Source organism: Coptis chinensis, chromosome 5, assembly GCF_015680905.1.
Source record: "Coptis chinensis isolate HL-2020 chromosome 5, ASM1568090v1, whole genome shotgun sequence".
Taxonomy (NCBI): domain Eukaryota; kingdom Viridiplantae; phylum Streptophyta; class Magnoliopsida; order Ranunculales; family Ranunculaceae; genus Coptis; species Coptis chinensis.
The window spans coordinates 80,709,157-80,731,758 of NC_141460.1; the positions used below are offsets into that span (position 1 = coordinate 80,709,157).

The 22,602-nt window shown below is 36.3% G+C and overlaps 2 protein-coding genes across 3 annotated transcripts; one reads left to right on the plus strand and one right to left on the minus strand.

Annotated features, from left to right (window-relative positions):
• Nucleotides 1–4,703: 4,703 nt before the first annotated feature.
• LOC147499224 (protein argonaute 4B-like) lies at nucleotides 4,704–11,892 on the minus strand. Its single transcript, XM_086561013.1, has 23 exons — nucleotides 11,674–11,892; nucleotides 10,321–10,557; nucleotides 10,017–10,222; nucleotides 9,697–9,924; nucleotides 9,408–9,544; nucleotides 9,228–9,325; nucleotides 9,045–9,142; nucleotides 8,734–8,902; nucleotides 8,525–8,641; nucleotides 8,330–8,437; nucleotides 8,146–8,208; nucleotides 7,952–8,065; nucleotides 7,707–7,869; nucleotides 7,503–7,615; nucleotides 7,278–7,415; nucleotides 7,049–7,179; nucleotides 6,842–6,907; nucleotides 6,662–6,725; nucleotides 6,464–6,575; nucleotides 6,306–6,379; nucleotides 5,867–5,961; nucleotides 5,755–5,786; nucleotides 4,704–5,251 (listed from the first exon to the last, which is right to left on the minus strand). The coding sequence occupies exons 2-23, from the start codon at nucleotides 10,555–10,557 to the stop codon at nucleotides 5,076–5,078; spliced, it is 2,739 nt and encodes a 912-aa protein (XP_086417139.1). The 5' UTR covers nucleotides 11,674–11,892; the 3' UTR covers nucleotides 4,704–5,075.
• A 1,114-nt stretch (nucleotides 11,893–13,006) lies between these two features.
• Nucleotides 13,007–15,872, plus strand: LOC147499225 (uncharacterized). 2 transcript variants are annotated; one of them, XM_086561015.1, is made up of 9 exons: nucleotides 13,007–13,425; nucleotides 13,520–13,614; nucleotides 13,689–13,792; nucleotides 13,894–13,994; nucleotides 14,094–14,197; nucleotides 14,277–14,455; nucleotides 14,552–14,720; nucleotides 14,823–14,954; nucleotides 15,484–15,872. In XM_086561015.1, exons 1-9 carry the CDS (start codon nucleotides 13,183–13,185, stop codon nucleotides 15,638–15,640), a joined length of 1,284 nt encoding a protein of 427 aa, XP_086417141.1. In that variant the 5' UTR covers nucleotides 13,007–13,182; the 3' UTR covers nucleotides 15,641–15,872. The 2 variants fall into 2 exon arrangements, with proteins under 2 accessions (XP_086417141.1, XP_086417140.1); XM_086561014.1 differs by having other exon boundaries at nucleotides 14,277–14,720.
• Nucleotides 15,873–22,602: the final 6,730 nt, after the last annotated feature.

Sequence of the window (22,602 nt, forward strand, 5' to 3'; positions counted from 1 at the left end):
TGTTATTATTGTTCATAACTCATGTTGAAGCATGAACAATGATTGTGCATAGCTCATGTTGAAGTATGAACAATGATTGTTAATACGAACAATGATTGTTTATAGCTCATGTTGAGGTATGAATAATGATTGTCTATACCCCAAATAGAGATGAACAATTACTGTTCATACAAACAATGATTGTTCATAGCTCATGTTTGAGGTATGAACAATGTTCATACCCCAAATAAGTATGAATAATAATTGTTCATACTCCAAATAGGTGTTCTTACTCATCATACATTATGTTGAGGTATGAACAATGATTGTGCATAGCTCATATTGAAGTATGAACAATGATTGTTCATAGCTCATGTTGATGTATGAATAGTGTTGATGTATGAACAATGATTGTTTATACTCTAATAGGTGATCTTATTGATCATACATTCTGTTGAGGTATGAACAATGACTGTTCATATTATATACACTGGGTCGTTTCGGTGGACCGGGCCATTTATTATCAGCGAGCGACTCTAAAGGACAAATAGGCTGAAAAAGTACGTAACTCTAGAGGACACCTTTTTTTTTAATCACTCACAAGGACCGGGTGGATGAAAGTTCAAGTTTACCCTTGACGCGAAATAACGACTTAGGTAGATGAAAGGTCAAGTATACCCCTGAAGAAAAAATAAAATAAACGTCCCAGCCCAACCGAAACAACCCGGGGTATATAGTATGAACAATCATTGTTCATATACAAAATATGCGAGCTATAAACAATGAGAGCTATGAACGCTCATTGTCCATACCTTTAAGCAGGTATAAACACTCATACCTTTAAACAGGTATGAACACTCATACCCCCAAATACGAACGTTAGCTATAAACAATGAGTGTTCATACCTATTGGAAATATAAACAATCATTGTCTATACCTTTAAGTAGGTATGAACACTTATTGTTTATACCCCCAATTATGAACATTAGCTATGAACAATGAGTGTTCATACCTATTGGAACTACGAACAATCATTGTTTATACCTTTAAGCAGGTATGAACACCCATTGTTCATATACAAAACATGTGAGCTATAAACAATGAGAGCTATGAATGCTCATTGTTCATACCTTTAAGCGGTATGAACACTCATTGTTCATACCCCCAATTACGAACATTAGTTATGAACAATGAGTGTTCATACCTATTGGAGATATGAACAATAATTGTTCATACCTTTAAGCACGTATGAACACTCATACCCCCAATTACGAATATTAGTTATGAACAATGAGTGTTCATACCTATTGGAGATATGAACAATGATTGTTCATACCTTTAAGCAGTTATGAACACTCGTACCCCCAATTACGAACATTAGTTATGAACAATGAGTGTTCATACCTATTGGAGTTACGAACAATCATTGTTTATACCTTTAAGCAGGTATGAACACTCGTTGTTCATACCCCCAATTATGAACAATAGCTATGAACAATCATTGTTCATACTTATTGGAGATATGAACACTCATTGTTCATACTTATTGGAATAAAAAAAATTTGTAATAAAAAATTCACCTTTGTGTTTGTAGAGACTAAACAAGTCTCTTTTTTTTTCCAGTGTTCCTCTATTGGAGTTCTTTCGACCACCAGTCGATGACCTGTTGAATGGATAATTTTTTTAAATTGGCATCACAAAAAACAACTCATGACTATGAGCAATTAGTGTTCATAGTCCAATTGTGGTATGAACAAAGAATATTCATAGATCATGACTATGAACATGGATGAACAATCAATGTTCATAGTCCAATTGTGATATGAACAAAGAATGTCCATAGCTCAAGACTATGAACAATCACCAATTGTGGTATGAACAAAGAATATTCATAGCTCATGATTATGAACATTGATTATATTGTTCATAGTACAGTATGGAGTATGAATGAACAATGAGTGTTCATAACTACCGAACTATGAACAATCAATGTTCATAGTCCAATTGTGATATGAACAAAGAATGTTCATAACTCATGACTATGAACAATAATTGTTCATAGTCCAATTGTGGTATGAACTAAATTTACCTGATGATCAATTTCTCTATCAAATAGAAGATCTTCAACTAAAACACCCTGTATTTGTAAAATTTCACCTGACCATGCGATTGCTCTTCAAAAAACATAAGAAATAATCATTAGTCAAAAAAGATATTTACTCAAAACAGATATGAACAATAGATGTTCATACCCAAAACAGATATGAACAATACGTGTTCATACCCAAAAAAAATATGAACCCAAAACAGATATGAATATTGATTGTTCATACCCAAAACATATATGAACAATACGTGTTCATACTTAAAGTAGGTTTGAGCAATACGTATTCAACAGTAAAAAATGAACAATCATTGTTCATACCCCTATTGGACTATAAACAATCATTGTTCATACCTATTGGTTATTCATAGTCCACTGAACAATAATTGTTCATATCCCTAATGGACTATGAACAATGATTGTTTATACACCAACAATATGAGGAATGATAAATGAGAACACCTATTATATTGGACTATGAACAATTATTGTTCATACATATCCCTATTGGACTATGAACAATGATTGTTCATATCTCAACAATTATGAACTTTTTTTGGACTATGAATTTCTTTTGGAACTGAATATCAGGAACTTCTTTTGGAAGTGTCGTCCAAGTTGAAAATTAGTCACATTACACACTTGATTCCTTGTTTGATTAACGTTAAAATTTTAGAGGATCTTGGTGGAATCGAAACACTATCACTTTCAGATATCTCCAAAGTGCTCGGCCATTCGAGCTAAAGATCCACCATCATGTGATCCGATTAATTTACCAACTAACAAAAACCAACTTGAATCAAACAAAGTTTCAAAAAGAAAAAAAACAAAAGCAAAACAAAATAGCGTGATGAGTTTTTTTATTTTTCTGATTTCCCTTGGTAATTCTCTTATTTTTGGATTGTAGACCTTCACTTTCAAGCGATTGTCAAAAGAAACAAGATAGCAAACCCAACAATAATAAATCTCGTGAAAGTGAAAGAGAAAGGCAGAAAAAATTACAGTTGCGGTAAACGTTAACGTGTGCCAATGACTCTCGAACGATGGACTTGACTGTGATTGAGGAAGAATGGATGAGTTTTCTCACTCTTGTAAGTTTGTTTTTATTTTACAAAGAAAAGGGTAAAAGTGGGATTTTAAAAAAAGAAAAAAGGTCAGGCCAAATTAGTTTGTCCTTGAGGGTTATTAAATTGTATAAATTGGGTTCGTGGGTTATTTAAACGTGAAAATTGGGTTTGTGAGTGATTATAAAAAAACCTTGTCCTCTAGAGTTGTTTTGAAATGAAATTGGGCTTGAGACCAATTTCTTGCATTTATTATTTTGCGTTAGGAGTATACTTGACCTTTCATCTACCCGAGCCGTTTTTTATTTTGTGTCAACGGTATACTTGACCTTTCATCTACCCAGTCTTTGTGAGTGTTAAAAAAAACAAATATTTCAATTTCAAATAAACTCGAGTTAGAATATCAAATAAAGTTGAGAATCTCTATTTTAGAAAGAATAATATAATCAACAAGGTTAGTTTCTTTTTCAAACAATCAAATCTCTTTTATTTCATTAGAATATTTCAATTTCAGTGTTTTTTATCTCATAATTCCAAAAAAAACCCAAGAAGTTTGACCAACCCGACATAACCCGACCCAATCCAAATTGGTTGGGCTAGGGCTAGGGCTTGGGCTGAAAATTTAAAGACCGACTAGGACTTGATCCCGCACTGGGTTGAAGCATTTGAAACTCGGGTTAGACTCGGGTTAAACCTCAACCCGACCCAACCTGCCCGAGTTCCACCCCTCGGTAAAAGGCCAGCTTCCCCTCTAAAATTCTCCCAGATATAAAGAGAAGCTTACCCTTCCCTCTCTTTTTTCCTCTCATCATATTATCCCCCTTCTCTCTCTATGGTTCCCGTTCGCATTTCTACAAAGTAGTGCAATACTATATAATGTGACAATTAACTTTTATGTGGATTAAATGTGGATATGTTTGCTTGTTCGATTCCACTCACAACTCATCTCTCTTTGGTTCTGAAGTATAACCGAAACACTAGAACACATCCATCTCAAATCACGATCAACCTCTCCAAAAATCCATTAGCAAAGTTGCCTTTAAAATCTACCACCGTTGTGTACTTTCCTGAGAAAATTTTGGTAGTAATTTGAGCCATGGATCATATTTCCCTGCCAGGAAATATGAATATAAGAAACTCCCCACATATCCACATATCCAAGTAGAGGGAATCAACTTTAACAATATCCTCAAGCGTTTACACTCAATGTAAGTTACAACTGTATAACCCCTTGAAGGATGTTGTTCAAGTGTTAAACTATTATGAAATGCACTGGCATATTATGAACTGAGAATCCATGTTATGCCATTAAATTTCATTTGCATAACATAAAAGATTATTTGACTTGTTGCTGAACAAACGGAAAAGCTGAGGATCTAAAAATGCTAATAGAAACAGAATTTGGTAACTTATACCACACTTAATTTGCCACACATAAACATATGGTTCAGAAACAATGGTACTTCTTATGGAAAATTTTCTTTTGATAATCACTTCATATAGACATTTATAACCCACAAACAGGTATTTAATTGGTGAAAACTTGACATGCAAATTCTACTTAAACGATCATCAATTAAAAGTTTGGTACATTGGTGCCTAACCCAAAGCTCTTAAATTAGTTTGTTTACATCTCTACCAAAACAGGCCATATCTAAAGCTGGAAACCATATACAACCAGCACGTTTGCGAACCACAAAAAACACCAAAAATACAGATACCACTTCAGCTCGAAAGCATACACAAACAGAGCATGCCAGAAAATCACAAAACTGAGTTAAGAGTTACTCTGAACCTATAGAGGCCACATCAGTAGCTGGGAGACCATATACAACCAGCAAGTCGGCACCAATAGAAAACGAATTTACCCAAAATACTGACAGAACCAGCTTTGTCCAAAAGAAACGAACCTACATGAGTACCCACCTTAACAAAAATACATTGAACTGCTGACATTTTCATGAAGTCTAGGCAGTGCAGGCACTGGGACACTCCCAGCAGATGTCACCCCAGCATGGCCCGAAGATGTTTCAGACATTTCATCGAACTTCATGAACTTTCCTACCTGAGCAGCAGCCAGATGGGCGTAGAAAATTGGGGCAACTGCAAACCAAAAAAGAGACAACAATGATTTGAAACTTCAAGTAGTATAATCATAATCTTCATTCTATTGTCAGTCGGACAAATTGAAGCTGCAGACACATTTCATGAAAAGATTTTAAAACTCTAAAGACAAACACGAGTAATATAACTCAGTGACTATGATTCAAGAAAATGTTGACATCACACCTAATGTAGTATACAGAAAAGCCTTGTACAGTCCAAACCAATTGTTGCATGGTAACAGACAGTAGGCTAGCTATTTCAATCCAAAAATGAGTAAGTGTTTCTTGATAAATTAGAAACTTTGTCCATTCTGATGCATTTTGGAAGACCAAGCTGTTAAGTTTCTAATTTGTCAAGAAACAAACATTTGCTTCAAAGCATTAGAATGTTTCTATAGACTATAACAACCAAGGCATTTCCAAAAAAAGTTAAAGAGGTAATGGATCTAGTTTTTCAGGCATCTAATGGCCCCAGCAAAAAGTAAAATAAACATGACTTACCAACAGAAATGGCTGTTGAGCTTCGCTGGTATCTGCAAATTAACAGGTAAATCTATTATAACTCCAACTCAAAAACCACTTGCATAACCAGACTGAGCGAGGAAATACATACACATAAGACAATGAATGGACAAGCTCCTGGAGATCATCAGCTGAAAAGCCAATCTCATCGAATAGGACATGGTAATGCACAGGCCTGGTTGTTCCCTGTTAAAAGCATTTAACCCCTTGTCAGTGTGTACCGTGGAATCAGAAAAGCTTTCAATTTCCAACTTCGTCTAACATGGGAGAAAGGTATAAAATTCGCTCTTACAAGGTAATTTATACATCCAAAAATGTCAACATAAGCATGATTCCATGAATCGATATACAATTTTATGGCCAAGGTCCAACACATCAATGATCAACGGCCCCATAAATTGGAGGATGCATCCATTGAGATATTATCCTCATAAACCCAACTAGTATCAAGAATTATGACAAATTCGATAAGCATAAATGACCACTCTGCAGCATGGGGAAAAGAAAAGACAAACTCCAAGACAACTCACAATCATTCCTGCATGTGCACACATATAGAAATCGTTGTGTCGGGGATGACAGATCTGGCTATCAATAACAGTTCCTGCAATGGCAACAACGAACCAAGTTACAATAGGAATGATTTTGCATAGTCATAGTTGGTGAGTGAGCTCATGGCAAAGCTAACCAGGTGGGACATTATCAGGAGATCCTTTCTGGAAGAATTTTGTGTGATGGTTTTTCTGAGCAACAATCACTGTGAACTTTGGGCACCACTTCTCATCAAGGAACTTACAAGCCTATAACAATAACACAAATCAGTAAAGCTGATATTAATAAATCAATGAAGAAATTCATTTTGCAAACTATTTAACAAGGAATATACCTCAATGATTTGATCCAATTCGATGTTCAAGACCTGGTTGAACTGTGATTCGCTTACACCATCCCTACACGGAAAGTATAACTACTAGTTAACAGCCATGATTCCACGAATGACCATAGTACCAGGAAAACAGTTTGCATTACAAACACAAAAAATGTACACAGATATTGGATAACATACCTGAAGATGATTATGTGATCAGGCTTCTTCTTTCCTGAGCTAGTATAGAAATCCAACAAGAGCTCCCTGAAATTGAGGAAACCAGGAAAGATAATAAGAAATATTCCTCCAATCAGAAAGTCTGGTGCGGCAACTGCAATGATAACTGCTAATCATTATGTTAAGAAGCTTCACCCAATAATACCATGTCAAAATTAAAAGATTTACCGAACTAGGCCTTCATCAACAGTATCTGATACTGGCTTGAATAAAGAATCCAGCATTTCAACCTTTGGTGACTGGGTCCTCACAGCTGCTCTGTATCGAGAAATCAAGGGCCACTGCCTCGAGCTGACAACCTATGTACACGACACCAAAAAATGTAAAAATTATAAGTGAATACTTTTGTTGACATTTCCAAACGGGGTGTGTTGTCAAAAACAATTACAAGGCATACCGCAGCAATAGATGGTATATCGGACTGGCCCGGAGATCCATGAGATACATCCATACCAAGGATAATTGTTGGGACCTTGGAAACCAATGGAATGGAAGGAGAGTGTTCGACAGCTAACAAAGAGTTTAAGCCACCAAGCTATCGAAAACAAAACAAAAAATAAAAATTATTAGAAAGAATACAAATCCAGAATATTGGCAAAAATAAAGAAATTGAATTTATGACCTTCGCATTAATCTTCAAGAGAAGATTTGCAAGAAGTTGATCGTTCACTCTTGTATTTCCAAGGCATTGATTAATGATGCCAAAATCGGCAAGAGTCCTCTTCTTCCATGGACCTTTTTATTTTAAAATGAAATCAGTTGCTAATATGTGGACAAAAACAAAGACAACTTCTGTATAGGTAAAAGGATTCATTAATCAACGAACCATATATATTAGAGTTCCTCTCTGGAAAAAGACACAGGACGAACTTGGGGGCCGCTGGAAGTTTTGCCATCATCTGCTCAAGCATCTGTTCCACCCTAGCAGGAGGAGGTGCACGCCTGGCCTGAGGGTTTTCATCAACTACTACATAGGGATCCTCCACCATCTGCATACATGACCAAATTTACTATTAAAGACAAATCGCAAACAACTATAAAGAGTAGCTCACGGATGATTAATGAACTAACCACTCCCATCTGTTCTCCCATTCTAGCTAGATCTCGCCAGAGCTTTTGCACATCACAGCGAGCAGAGAAATTTGCAATAGCCCAACGCTCAACCTTTGCAGGCATGACTAATTTCTACATAGGAGTGTTTTTGTCAGGACAGGTGCAGAAAAAAATATTAAAGAGTTTAAATTGACATATCAAATCAGATTTACCTTGTTCCTAAAGTTCCAGCGCCCATTTCGAGGAAACAAGTCCTCCCCGTTGCCCAATTTCAACTTAGTAACACAAAGATAGTGGACAAAACAATTATAAGAAGACAATCAGCAACTAATAGGATTACAAAAGAATGTGCAAGAATCAAGTTATCATGTTTTAAGTATTAGGCAACTAGAATACCTTTGGAGCCGATAGAACGCGACCTTCAATTTGAGTAAAGTTGGGACTAATTGAAACGCCAACAGCTTTTAGCATTGGGTCAGTATCATAATCACTGGTGTTCAATGCCTGCCAAGTCCAGCAGTATAAATTAAACTGAATTGAGGGTATAAAGTGAAGTTGTGACTGCCAAACCCAAAGACAACAGGAACTTACATCAGACAAAGCTTTCTTCCTCTCTTCTGGTTTCTGCCTGGATTTCTCTACAAGGGACGACCTTTGAAGAGTGGATAATGCTTTTGTATACCGTTGCAAAGACACTAAAGTACAAAGCTGTGGGTGGGGGGTTTCTTAATGAGTATGTATATCACATTACTACAAAAGTGACCTATTGATGCACCAAAGTAAAAGAGCTTTCAATTCACCTCAAGTGGTATGTAAGTTGGTCTCTTCGGTTTCCCAACATTAATGCACGGCAGATCGGCAGAAAAACGCAACTCAATATTTCGATGTTTAACAAAATAATCATACACTGTGACTGTTACTTCAGTAGGTTCATCCCCATTTTCATCCCTCCTCTGCTTCAATGAGAATCTACAAAGACACATCAAAATATATAAAATACTGAAGCTTACTCAAGATAGATTATCAGGTACACAACAATATCAACCGGTCTGTACAATTTTCACATTGTTTGATCAAGAAGTTCATAAAATAAAGCTCATTAAGAGCTTACGTTTGCTGATTGCAAGGAAGCTCACTTAATCCAGTGATTTTGTTCTCCATATTAGAGGGAATTGCCTTTATCCTCAGATTTTTGAGTGTTCTCTTAGCCTGTTAACAGGGACAAAACCAAAGGCATTAAAGTGGCAAGATACTGTTAACCACTCACCAGATAATGAAAAACAGACAAGGTTACCTTTGCCCAGTCAATCTGATACGGATCCCTCACATTTTGGTTGGCAATTAGGAAGTCTACTACAGGTCCAGGTTGTACAATCATAGTAGTTGATACATCTACAATTTTCAAATTAATCAATGAGAAATACGAAGTGATAGGAACGAGATACAATAAAAACTAGTAGTGATGTGAACTTACCAATATTTAGGGACAAACCACCTTGAGTAGTTCTGAAACTAGAATGGAAACCTCTGCAACCCAGAACACCACCTCCCAAGTCACAAAAATTACGGGGGTTGTCGTGGAAAAAGGATTGACGGACAAGAAGGCAACCCCTGCATAGAAAAGGCTTCAGATTAGAAAGACAACCATATAAAGTGAAATCCCAACAAAGATTTTTTTTCCTTATTTTGTGTATGTGTGTGTGTGTGTGTGTGTGTGTGTGTGTGTGTGTGGGGGTGGGGGTGTCGTCGTCTTGTTGACATACTTTTTGGCAGCATTCTGCCTTAAAATGATATCTAGAACTCTATACGCTTCCTGAGAGTTCTCTGATTCCTGACCACGGAGAGCACTCGCAATGGACTTCATTGGAATTTTTGCAGCATAACTTATCTGAACTTTAAAGCTTTTCGACTGATACGGTCGTCTAAATCTTTTCCGGTCACTCCCATTTGGACTCCCGCTACCCCCTGGGCTTCCATTCCCAGCAGTCCTCCTACATACAAAATCATCAAAAGAGTTAACAGTAGAGCAAAAGTAATAATAAATTACCAATCATGAAACTAAAGACACCCAATGTACGCATACTTAGAAGAACCGGAATCTTCTAACACAACAGTGAACTCGAGTTTGTTCTGTGGGAGCGAACCCAGAGTAAACAAACTCTTTTCCCCATCATACGCAAAGTGTTTTCCTCCCAACTCAGTATCATATGTCTCATGAAGCTTGTCAATGACTTTTCTTCCAATGCCCTTTCCATCTACAGGACGGTCATCTTCATAGAAAAGAGCGATCTGCTTCCACAGAAGAAAGAAAGTAAATATAAGAAAAAGATTTATCATCATGCACCTAGAGAAATACAAATGAATAACCTTGAAAGTTAATTACTTACACTGTAGTGATAGAAATCGCCATCTACACCACCGATATTTACTTTGAAATGGTTGGTTAGTAACTGTATTGGTTGTCCCTTGCGTGCAAAACCAGGCCTAGCTACTTGAACACGCCTGGACTTCTGAACCTTAACAATTTTTGTGTCCAGCTCGTCAACACGTAAAGGAACATCACCTGCCGTAAGAGGTGGAGGGGGTGGCAAAAGATCAGCCCCATCTGCTCCAGGAGAATCCATCTGCAAAAAATGAGACACATTATACTGACAGTGTCAAAAAACAACCTACAACAGTTTCAAATTAGTGTCGGTGGGGTTGAGAGCATAGTACAAAGACCAAAGGCTGCATCCATCCAACAGAAAAAATAGGTACCAAAACACAACAAGATACCACCCAAAAATGTCTTATATAGAATCATTACTACAGTTAACCCCATGACCAACAAAAGACTAAACTTGGTGTGTTTGATCTGTGGGAATATTTCCTCACCCAAAGTCTCCTCCACTTGTAATAACTTTCCAACACAACTAAAACTGTTTAGTGGTGAAAAGTTCCACAGAATCAATAGTTCAACTCCTTTTTACCTATTAAGTTAAAAAGGAAGTTACACATGGAGAAATTCTCCACAAATCAAACACACGACAACTGACAACTGCTATAATTTCAAAATAAGTAAAACACACACATAAATACTTAATAACTCTTTACAAGCTAAATATCATGAAAAGTAGATCAAACATTTTAAACTGCTGAAAACCAAACCTGTCAAGAAATGTCATTAAGAAGAAAGATTACTATTAAAAAAAGGCATTTTTTATGACATCTAAAACATGCTTTAACTATAAAACAGCTTATTAACTCTAAACCAAGTAAGCAACTCACCAAAATAAGAAAGATGTTGGAATAAATTCAAATGCACAAGTCTGTTTGAAGTAAAACCCACTACAGTATAAAAAGCACAACTAACTACAACCTTTTTAAACATTTGAAAACTAAATCATCATTAAATGGAACTAAGAAGAATGAATACTCTTAAAAAAAGGTAACTTTTAAGTAAACTAATCCATGCTATACTTCTAAAACCCCATTAAAGCAAGTAAAACCAACATGCAACAAACCAAACAGAGCAAAAAAAATTGAATACATGCAAAACCACAAGTACATTCCAAGTTTTAAACAAATCCAATACTTGAAAACCATAAAAAAAACAACAGATCTACTTAAAACAAGAAGAAAAACACCAAACTTTAAGCAAAGTATAACAAATAACAAATTAAACTAGTTGAAAAACAAGATAGAACAAGTTAAAAGTAATAATTGTGAGATGAAAAATAGTTATAAGTAAGAAAAGTTACCAAAAAGGGTGAATAATGAGAGAGAAACCCTAGAAAAGAAAGTATTATAAACTCTTTTGAGACTGTGTCTTGTTCACTCTATTTATAGACACATAAGAATTTACGGCCAAGTAGGAAACATCGAATGGTGCCACGTGTTCTTCAATGTTTTTTGCTTTATCAGCCAAATTTTTGAATTTTTCTAATTTTTGGCATAATAGTGCCGTCATGTTTTACAGTAGAAAATAATTGGACTTCACAACTAATAAGTTTGTTAATTAATAATTTAAGAGGCTCACAAACTACTGTATAACCCCTGCATCGCAGAGTATGCACAAAAGCTTGTAGAAAATGTTGTACCTTAAAATGTCAATTCTAGAATCATGAATCTGGTCTTGGGCTTTTGCACGGTACTTTGTGATGCAATACACATTTTTTTTAGTGTGATGAGTGGGCCTGATTGACTACACTATTTTCTCTCACGCACACAGTAGATTTTCTCATGTTAAAAATGGACAAGCATACTGCTCCAGATTCCAGAAAGGCAGAAACAATGACATTTAAAATTCAACGGTACATGAATAATGACATGGTGTTCTGTTGAATTAAGAGAGAAAAGAGAAAAATAATTATAAATTATTCAAGGGATCGAAATGAGAAAAGAAAATTCAACTCCTACTTTCAAGGAAATAGACATATAAAAAGGAATCAAATCCTATACCATCATCTACTCAAGTCAAATCCTCACAGAACTCACACTATGTTTGAAAATGAAAATTCTACACCACCTCCACCTGCAGTTGTGCACCATCACATTTTCGTTTCAGGTACACAATTTTTTATGGCCTTGGACATACAGTAAAACTATATATGGTGTTAAAATCGTATCACAAATGAGAAATTATCTTAGGGCGTTGGTTAAGTTAATCTCAGACGTCACTTAAACAGTTAAACTCTTTATTTGATCGTATAGATTAGGATCTACAAATGAGCGAGAGAAAACAACGTACACAACGTGGATGATTTTGGATAAGGGGGTGAACCATAGCAAACATGCTCCCAAATTCGAGCTCAACAAACAAAAGTACATAAAAAGTGGATAAAGGTAGTTGAATTTGACACGCTTTATTATTGGACAAGTGGAGAACATTCCAGCTTCCATCCACCTCGTCGTCACCCCATGACTTTTCTTAGGAATATATAAGACCACCAGAATCGCATTGGGTCCCACCATATATCCATAGGAAATGAATCTCAAGCTGCCACGTGTTGTCAATATCAGAAAAGGACAAAAATGGAAATTAAACAATAATAGGCTTTGATTAGTTGTGAGGACCAAAAAACATTCAAAAACACCTTTCTCATTTTCACATGTAGGCAAAAACAAAATTCATGTTTTGATGCAGAGGGGTTGTTTTTTTAAGCAAGAAGTTTGAAGATACATACAAGAGCCATTCTTCTTTTTTTTTTTTTTAAAAGGAAGAAGAAGAAGGCCTTGTTTTTTGGTTTTTTTTTAAGAAAAAAATACCAATGTTTAGATTATGGGTTTTAGTTTTGCAATATTTAGAACTATGTGTGAGCTCATGGGTGCATTTGTTATATGGGTTTTATATATTTAGCACAGCTGTGGCAATAGATTTATCACAAGCTTTGAATGAATGTTTTAAGCCCAATATAAACATTGGTGTGAAAATTGATGAGCCTATAAGCAATTCTAGTAATGACTTGCCTCCTATTGTTTTGGTTCATGGAATTTTTGGATTTGGTAAAGGGGTATGTGCCTTGTAATCTTTATATTTTTGTTTTGGATTTTCGCTGTTTTTCGTTTTATTATTGATTGGAGTTTTGGGATTTACCTTATTTGTAGAGATTGGGAGGCTTGTCGTATTTCGCTGGAGCAGAGAAGAAAGATGAAAGGGTACTAGTTCCTGATTTGGGCTCTTTAACAAGCATACATGATAGGTAGGCTACTTTAGTTTCTGTGATTTTTTGTTCTGTATTAGTTGGATTACTTATGTCGTTATGGCATTTGTCAGGGCTCGTGAATTGTTTTATTATTTGAAAGGTGGACAAGTAGATTATGGAGAAGAACATAGCAAAATATTTGGTCATTCGCAGTTTGGGAGGATATATGAAGAAGGTTAGAAGATTGTTATTGACGAGATTGTTATATTTTATTTGTGGAAGTTGTATATATGTTGAATTTCATGTTCTGTGTTGGTGTATTTGATCTCAATGCAGGGCACTACCCTGAGTGGGATGAGGACCATCCTATTCATTTTGTTGGACATTCGGCAGGAGCCCAGGTGGTTAGAGTGCTTCAGCAAATGCTGGCCGACAAGGTTAGTTTATTTTCTTAAGCTGCAAACGTAAGGTCTCGTTGTGAACTTGTGATGATGGGTCTAGATAGCTAATAAATTTGCACACCGTTTGAAGTTTAGGCTTTCAAGCGGCATGACGATACTTCCGAGGACTGGGTATTAAGCATTACTTCATTATCGGGAGCGTTCAATGGCACTACTAGGACCTATTTAGATGGGATGCAGTGAGTGCTGTTTGCTTCCAATATGTTTTTCCTGTTGAGATTTTATTAGGAACTTCCCTAATCTTTGTAAATATGTTAGGCCAGAAGGTGGAAGATCCCTGAAACCGTTGTGTCTGCTACAGTTATGTCGCTTAGGCGTCATAATCTATGATTGGCTTGATATATCTTGGTTCAAGACATACTACAGCTTTGGGTTCGACCACTTCAACTTATCATGGAAAAAAGCGGGGGTGTCAGGTCTCATGGATTGCCTCTTAGGTAATGCAGGTCCATTTGCTACAGGAGACTGGATTCTTCCTGACCTTACCATTCAAGGATCCATGCGACTTAATGCTCATCTCCGCACATTTCCAGGCACATTCTACTTCAGCTATGCGACTAGACGAACTAGAAAGCTTAAGTTTGTGGGGATCACAGTCCCTTCTAGCATATTTGGGATCCACCCCTTGCTTTTCATACGAGTCTTGCAGATGAGCCAGTGGCGTCACCCTCCAGATGTCTCACTTCCTTATAAAGGATACAGGTGAGTGGATTCCTTTTAGATGTAAGAAGTTACCTGAAACATGAAATAATCTTAATAACCCCTTCCACTAGCGTGTCTCACGTCTCTTCCAAATACGTGCAGAGATGAGGATTGGCAAGATAATGATGGAGCTCTTAACACTATATCCATGACTCATCCTCGTATTCCAACAGAACACCCCAGCCGACTTGTTGTAAATGACTCCGATTGCCAGCCGTTGCAACCGGGAATCTGGTTAGTTACTGTTTACCATCACTATGAATGTGACTATCACTGACCCTCATATGACTAGCTTGTAGTACTAGACATTCTATCTTAATAATTGTCATTATCGTTGCAGTTGTGATGCATTGGTTTAGATATCAATCTAATATACTCAAACATATCTATGTACTTGGGATACCACCAAATAATTGTTTGGGATTAAATGGACTGTGTGACTACTTGTGATATATCTAGACTCCACTAGTTTTTCTTTACTTCCTGAAACATTGGGCAGCTTATCTGTTTCTATATCTTTAATTTACCTGATCTCATTTTGCACCTCAGAACTTATCCAAAACTATAAAAGTTGACAAGGTCAAAAACCTGATTGAGGTTCCAATGGATCACCATTAACGAGCATTTGCTGAATCCAATCTCAGCTTTTTCTGAAATCATGCAAGCATTCTTGTTTTCTTCCATTTTCCTCTCCCTTTGATGGTTTGCATCTTATGAAGTTATGAGTAAACTAAAAGCAGAGAGTGCTGTTTGGTTAATGCAGGTACTACAAGGTTGTAGAAGCTGATCACGTACTTTTCATTGTAAATAGAGAGAGAGCAGGACTGCAGTTTGATCTTATATACGACAGCATTTTTGAACGTTGCCGAAAGCATGTATTCAGGACTAAACCAACATTACCCAATACGACACAGCATTAGAACAAAATATTGCCGTTTACAAGTTGAAAGAGGAAAGACGGGTTTTCATCTGTTTTTTCTTTTATTTTGTTTTCTTTTTCCATGTACATATAATTGTTGTTATCCCTCACATTTTTTAACAAGATAGTTGTTCAAGTTGAAGCTGTGTGAGCTTTTTTGGGTTTCATATTAGAAACATTTTGCAAAGATGTTACGAAAATAGACCAACAGTATTCAAAGGTTAATTTCAAGAGATGCTATGCAATGTTACTGCCTTCAATGATCCTCCACTAGGGATCATTAATTTTCTTTTGGCCTTCCACACAGCATAAATTGTAATAATATTAAAAAAAAATATAGTCTGGCCTAATAAGCTGGTTGAAGCTTTGAGAGAATTACACGACCATCATAACCAAAAAAGACCATGACAAAGTTCAGAGGCATTTCCTCAAAGCAACTCTCCAGCATTTCGTAGACGTATCAACTTTGTAATATATACAAAGCTTTAAGATTATATGCAGTTTCTGTATCAATTTCAACGCCAAAACCGAACTGTTCCACGCATAATCGTGTAAATTTTCTACTGGGCTTTTTCTTCACTTCCAAGTTCCAATCACAGAGGCTAGAGTTTGAGTATGATAATCAATCAACTGTTGCTTAGAACCAAATCATAACAACAAACCAAGTTCTAGTATCAGTACGCCAGCCACATTCAGTCAATTCAGACCAAGCTCTACGTAAGCGATCATTTCAGCAGCAAAATCAAATGGTACCTGGCACCAAACAATGTAGATTTTCCTTTTTCGCATCTTCCTATAACCTTAGCTAATATTCGAATGCAAAGTTGAAGAATATATGAACAAGCCAGTGTACTTTAGGATTCAACTCAGGTTTACATTATAGCTGTAGAGATCATTAATAAGTCCAAAACTCAAGCAGCACTTCGGACTCCATTGTCACATTCAGCCAAACCCAAAGCAAGGTAAATCCTCCTTTGGGTCTCATCTCCGCTTCCACTGACAGTAGATATGTAATATCGTGCGAGACAACTGTTTCTCTGATTCAAATTCTAGACCAGGGATTTCCATAAAAACAAGGCAACTTTGCCATGCAGTAACAAAGCCTAAACACTCACCATTATTCAAGGAGCAAAACATTTTTGCTGCAATTTTGGTATGCCTAGTTTGCTTCTAACTAAAACAGACCCCGTCTACTTTCCCCAAAACAAAAGCCCAACCAAATATCATTTTAGATGAACTGTAGCTTTGTCTTCCCCAAAACCACTCCCATCCCAGTTCATTTCTTTTGGTGATTCTTCATCTGCATTCTTCACCTGAAGACATTGCCTTGGACTTGCTTTTGGACTGGATAAAGAGCTCATAGTTGCTGAGCCTGATAAGGTGAGTTATCTAGCTAACTGAGAACGTAAAAGTAGGCCATTGGGCAACACATAGCCCCTAACATCTAGAAATATTACATGGCAGGGTCTTCTGAAGGTGACCAAAGACGGAGAAATAACATTGTTGACAGATGAAGCAGAGGGATTGAGATTCAAACTAACTGATGGTGTTGATATTGATCAAAATGGTTTGATTTATTTCACAGACGCATCTTACAAATACAGTGTGCACGACCACATACTTGACATTTTTGAAGGGCGACCATATGGCAGATTAATGAGCTTTGATCCATCAACTAAGCAAACGCAAGTGCTCGTTCGTGACCTCTATTTTGCCAATGGGGTCAGCAAGATTTTGTTGTCTTCTGTGAAACTATTTTGTGAGTAGCATTAGCCCTGGTTAAGATATCATTTTCAATCAACTCAAGTAATCCTGATTTGGCATTGTATCAGTACTTGGAATACTGAGTGCTTACTCATTGCTAATCTTTGCTATGGGTAAACTAGGCAGGGTATATGACTAGAGTTGTTCATTTCTTTGATCAAATGTTATATTCAAAACTCAAATTTTTTCGATTAAAATTCAAGAAATTGAAGAGTGGGCTGTTTTTTCTTGCCCGCGAACAGAGACGGAAAAAAAAAAAAAAAACATAGAAAAAGAGGTGGTGGTGGGTAGTGCTGTCAATGGGTTTCGATAACCGATCCAAACCAAACCGATAAAAAACAGTTTGGGTTTTGATAATTTAGTTTGCTTTCTACCGACCCGAAACTAAACCGAACCGATAAGATATTAGTTTGGTTTTGAGTTTGTCCTCCACCAAACCGATATGAACCCGAATCGATAAGATAGCATTTTAGTAATATTTATGCTTAATTTTGTATATGTTTATCAATTGTTTGATTAAAATTAATTAATTTAATTTAAAATTTTAATTAATTTTATAATTTTTAGTTCGGATTCGGTTTGCAATATATCTTATCGGTTCGGTTCGGTTTCGGATCCCCAATTTTCTTATCGGTTTGAGTTCAGATTTTCCAAAACCCGACCCATTGACAATACCGCGTGCGTTTTTTCTGAAAATTAGAACTGTGGTGCATAGAACTTGAGAAATTATGAATTGTGCATAGAAGTTAAGAAATTAATAATTGTGCAATTGAAGAAATTAAGAATTGTGATTCAAAATCGAAAAAATTAAAGAAATTAAAAACCTATGATTATGATTATGATTATGATTATGATTATGCAGTCCAAAATCTATGATTATGATATAATATCCAAAATGATCCAAAACCTATTATATTACATAAAATTTATTTAGCTCTCTTCTTACGCCCTTACCACTCGATCCCTTTCCTCTCTCTATTTGGATATTCTTAAGTTGCTCCTCTAAGTTCCTAATCTGAGAATCAAGATCTTCTCTGTCTGCACGAAGGTTAACTACCTCAGCCTGAAGTTCCTTATATCCCTGATGTTGTTGCGTGTACACTTGCTGAATATCCTCATACGCTTTTCGAGTCTCGTCATACGCACGCTGGGATTGCTGATATGTCTGAGAATATGCCTCCTCCCTTTCTTGGATATAATGATATACGGCAGTTCTCATCCCATCAAACATACAAATCTGGTTCTCATATCTTTCCCGAATTTCAGCCTAAAAATCCAAGAAAATACATTGTGAGTACATATTATATATATAATGAATAAGAAAAATAAAATAACTAAACTCACCGTGGTATACTGATCAATCTGCAGCTCTAACTTATGGCAACGAGCACGAGGCACCTCAGGAATGGAAATGTAAGTAGCCTCCCCATCAGGTCCACACACGGCAAACATCTGAGGATTACTAGCAGACACAGGAGCTGGATGATATGCATTCAAAGGTTGTGGGTTGTAAACAAGCTGTGGTGGATGAGGAATACGTAGCTCACGTCTCATCCCTTCCAGGCCCACAAACTCGAAGTTGCTAACCCGACCAACAGGGGGCAACAACGGACCCATGGAGACACGGTTTCACCATCTATAATACTGATCAGCAGTCTGCTCAACAACAAAAGAAGACGCATCTGGCCAAGGACCACCACTGGCATGAACTTTATGAACTTGAGTTCTACCCTACGACTTCGCATCACTAACATTTGGCATGGGAGCACATGGAACTCCATAACGCCCAAATATCCGCCCAACATCCGGCCGCCCGCGATTATCAAACCTTATAGTCACGTGCGGCAAAAACAACTCTGTGACGTGACAACACACAAGCATGCTGCACAATTGGATCGTCAAAAGCAGTAGTAAAACGCCAAGGTCTCCACTCAATAGATAACAATGATCTAATATCAATCTGAACACGAGCCATACAGACATTATTTCTAATCTGCCCCCTATTACGAGTCAAGTGAGGCCCTGACCAACTACCAAATCTATGGCGAGTATCAACAATCATGTCTATGTTAGGACAAAGAGTTCAAAAGTACTCATAAAACCAAATCTCTAAAAGTCCTGTGAATTTTGCAATCTGAGGACTTCTACTTCCGAATGTCTGTGAAGCTTTATGATAAGCACCCAAAACTGTAATATGAAACCCCATTGAGACATATAAATTTGGTTAATTATGTGTTTAATAATCATGAAATAAATATTTTCTTGTACTTTTGCAGGTATTCACAGTAAACATGAAAATATTGGTTAAACCTGTGTTAAAGCACGAGGAACAATGTATATATGAATTCTTTCAAATCAGCCATGTGAAGCCCAACAAATCCGCAAAGAAGCATCAAACTTCCGAAGCTCTTACCTCTTGAACCAGGACTCCGAATTCGACAAGTGAGCTGCTCAGACAATCAGGGCGATGAACTCTACGCAAGGAAAAAAGTTGTAAAATTGCCAAAAGACCAGACCACCATTGGACTGCACGTGGACCCACTATACGGGCCCGCAAGATTTGATGAGTCATCATACAAGTCAAGACAAAGGTACAAATAATTGATGCAAAAGTCACACCTTGCATGTAGTTAATAAAGTTAGATGAGATTAGGTGTTAATAGTGAAAAAAAAAATAGGTGTTATTTTGTTGTGGATTGTGTGGTTAAGAAGGAAGTAAATATGGTTTGGTGTTTCACGTGGGAGGAAAGGAGATTTCTCTCAAATGGAGAAGAAAACAAAACAAGGGGACACTCCATTTACTCCCTTGACTTCTTTTCCTTTACCATGCATTATTTTAGTTCCTTAGTTTTAGTTTGTGTTTGAGTTTTTTTTAGTTTGGAAAAAAAGGCTTGTAATAGTTTTAATGGAGGAAACTTTGTGTTCCTCTTGAAAATAAATCTCACTTTTTCATGCAAGTGAGTTCATATATATATATAGTTTCTTTTTCTTCTTGTTCTCCTTCTCTCTTTTTACATTTATATTCCACACTTGTCATATTTTTCTCCCAAGGAACATGAGCTAAACCTTCCCTTGTGGGGAGTTAATGATGCTCATGTGAGGGATAACCTTTGTGTTGATTTTAGTAAGTTTTTTAGGAAGAACAACTAGACCTACATCCTATCCCAAAATGGTAGTTGGTGTAGAGTCTAGTTAGGAATCAAAGTGATGAGCTTAGAGATAAGTCATTGCTTAGGTTCTACATGCTATCATGTATGATCTTAGAGATGAGTTATATACGCTAGGGATCAAGTTAATTTTTATTAGGACTTGTCTAAGAGTCCTAGGAAGATTAAGATGCACTTACTAAAAATCAAATAATAGAGATTATTTTCACATGAGAAAAAGTTAACTCTCCACTTTTGTCTTATTAAAGTTTTATTCTTGTTTTAGTTGCATGTTACGTAACTTAAGTTTGTTTTATTTTGTGCATTAAAAGAAACCAAGTATGTAGTTAATATTAATGAAATCTTAACTAAACTTACTAATTTCCAAAGAGCAAAACCAAGTTGTAAGTGGTCCTAGAATTTAGGTTGGTTCGAATCTCTACTCAAAACTATAATACGCACACGAAGATCGTGAGTAAGAAAAATTCTTTGTTTTCGCAATTTGTCCAAGGAAGAGATTCAAATCTCTAACATAGACAAATGTGAATATCAAAATGGCACCGCTGCCATTCTAAAGACCAAGGACTTGTGCTACAGATTGGAAATTGCTCCAAGGGGAACCCCCACTCTCATCTTTCCTTCATTTTTGCTTATTTCTTACATTTTTGTTTTTTTTTTCAACATTTTTGCCTCGCAAAAGACCTGATCACTAACGGATTTTTTGTGGTACTTCCAGGAACAAAAAGTTAGGACCGGGAAAGTAAACTACACAAGTATCTAAGGTTGCTGTCAAAATTTTAGCTCACTGTGGGAGAATCCTCTGCGTGTGCAGTATTGGACTCGCGTCTGCAGGTGGAACCCGCGTCCTCGGGTGTCTTTTCTCTTTTGTTGCTCATGTTCTAGCTCCAGCATCCACTGATATATCTTGATCGATATCCAGGCCTAACTCTCTGGAACTGTAACAGAAAATTCAAATATCTTATAGGATTAATTACGTCGACGGATTGAAACATCTGTTTTATTTCTTTGGCGGACTAGCGGGACGCTACAGGTTCAAAAAATTTTACTGTTTTTGCATGAATGCCATGTACGTAGTTATTATGTACTAGTTTATGGATTATTATTTACGTATTAGCCTAGAATTATGCATGAATCATGTTCATACATCTGTAAATATTTATATACGATTAACTGGGCATGAATTGCATATTAATATATATATACATATAAATGGTATTGTTTTGCATGGTTATCTGTCTTTCTATGTATAAGTGTCTATTGTTGCATGTTTAGTATTTCTCTATGTATAAGTACACGTCCTTGTATAATACTTCGATTTTGTTAAGAAAGAGGAGAACATTCTAGCGAGGGTTAAACTATGAGTTGGGTAAGTTGTTTCTAAACCCTACGGGGTGAAGCTGCTCTCTATATGACACTCGCAATCTCAATGAGTATTGCCGAAATCAAATTATTATGCAATACAAGAGTCGTATTTTAGTTTATATATAATATGTTGCATGTTTAGTTTTAGCATTGTCGTATTTATCTGCGTACGTATATTATATTCGCATGCTAATGTATTTAGATACGTATAAGTGATTCAAATTTGCCTGTTACTGTTGATATACGTCTACGTAATATCGATTTACAAATTAGCATACATATAGGTATTACTGATATATATTTGCCTGTACGTATCGAAGTATTTATCGATGATACAACCTTGCCTATTTGTATAGCTATATGTATGAGTAGAGTATCTTCACATGCTAATGCATCTAGTATTGTATGAGTAAATCGTATTTGCATGCTTGTACTTTCACCCTTGCATAAATCTAAAAAATAAAAAAAATAAAAAAAAAATTAAGAACAACCTTGCATAAATTTTAATTTCATAAATCTTAATCATATTCCAACGGTGTCTAGGAAACTTGAAAGATTGAGGTTATCTAATTAGAACCGTGCTTGAATGGAAAACCTCCCTTATATCTCTCTTGTAACCTGGCCGTTAGTTTATGCACATGTACTCCTCGCTTCACTGCTACATTAGCTG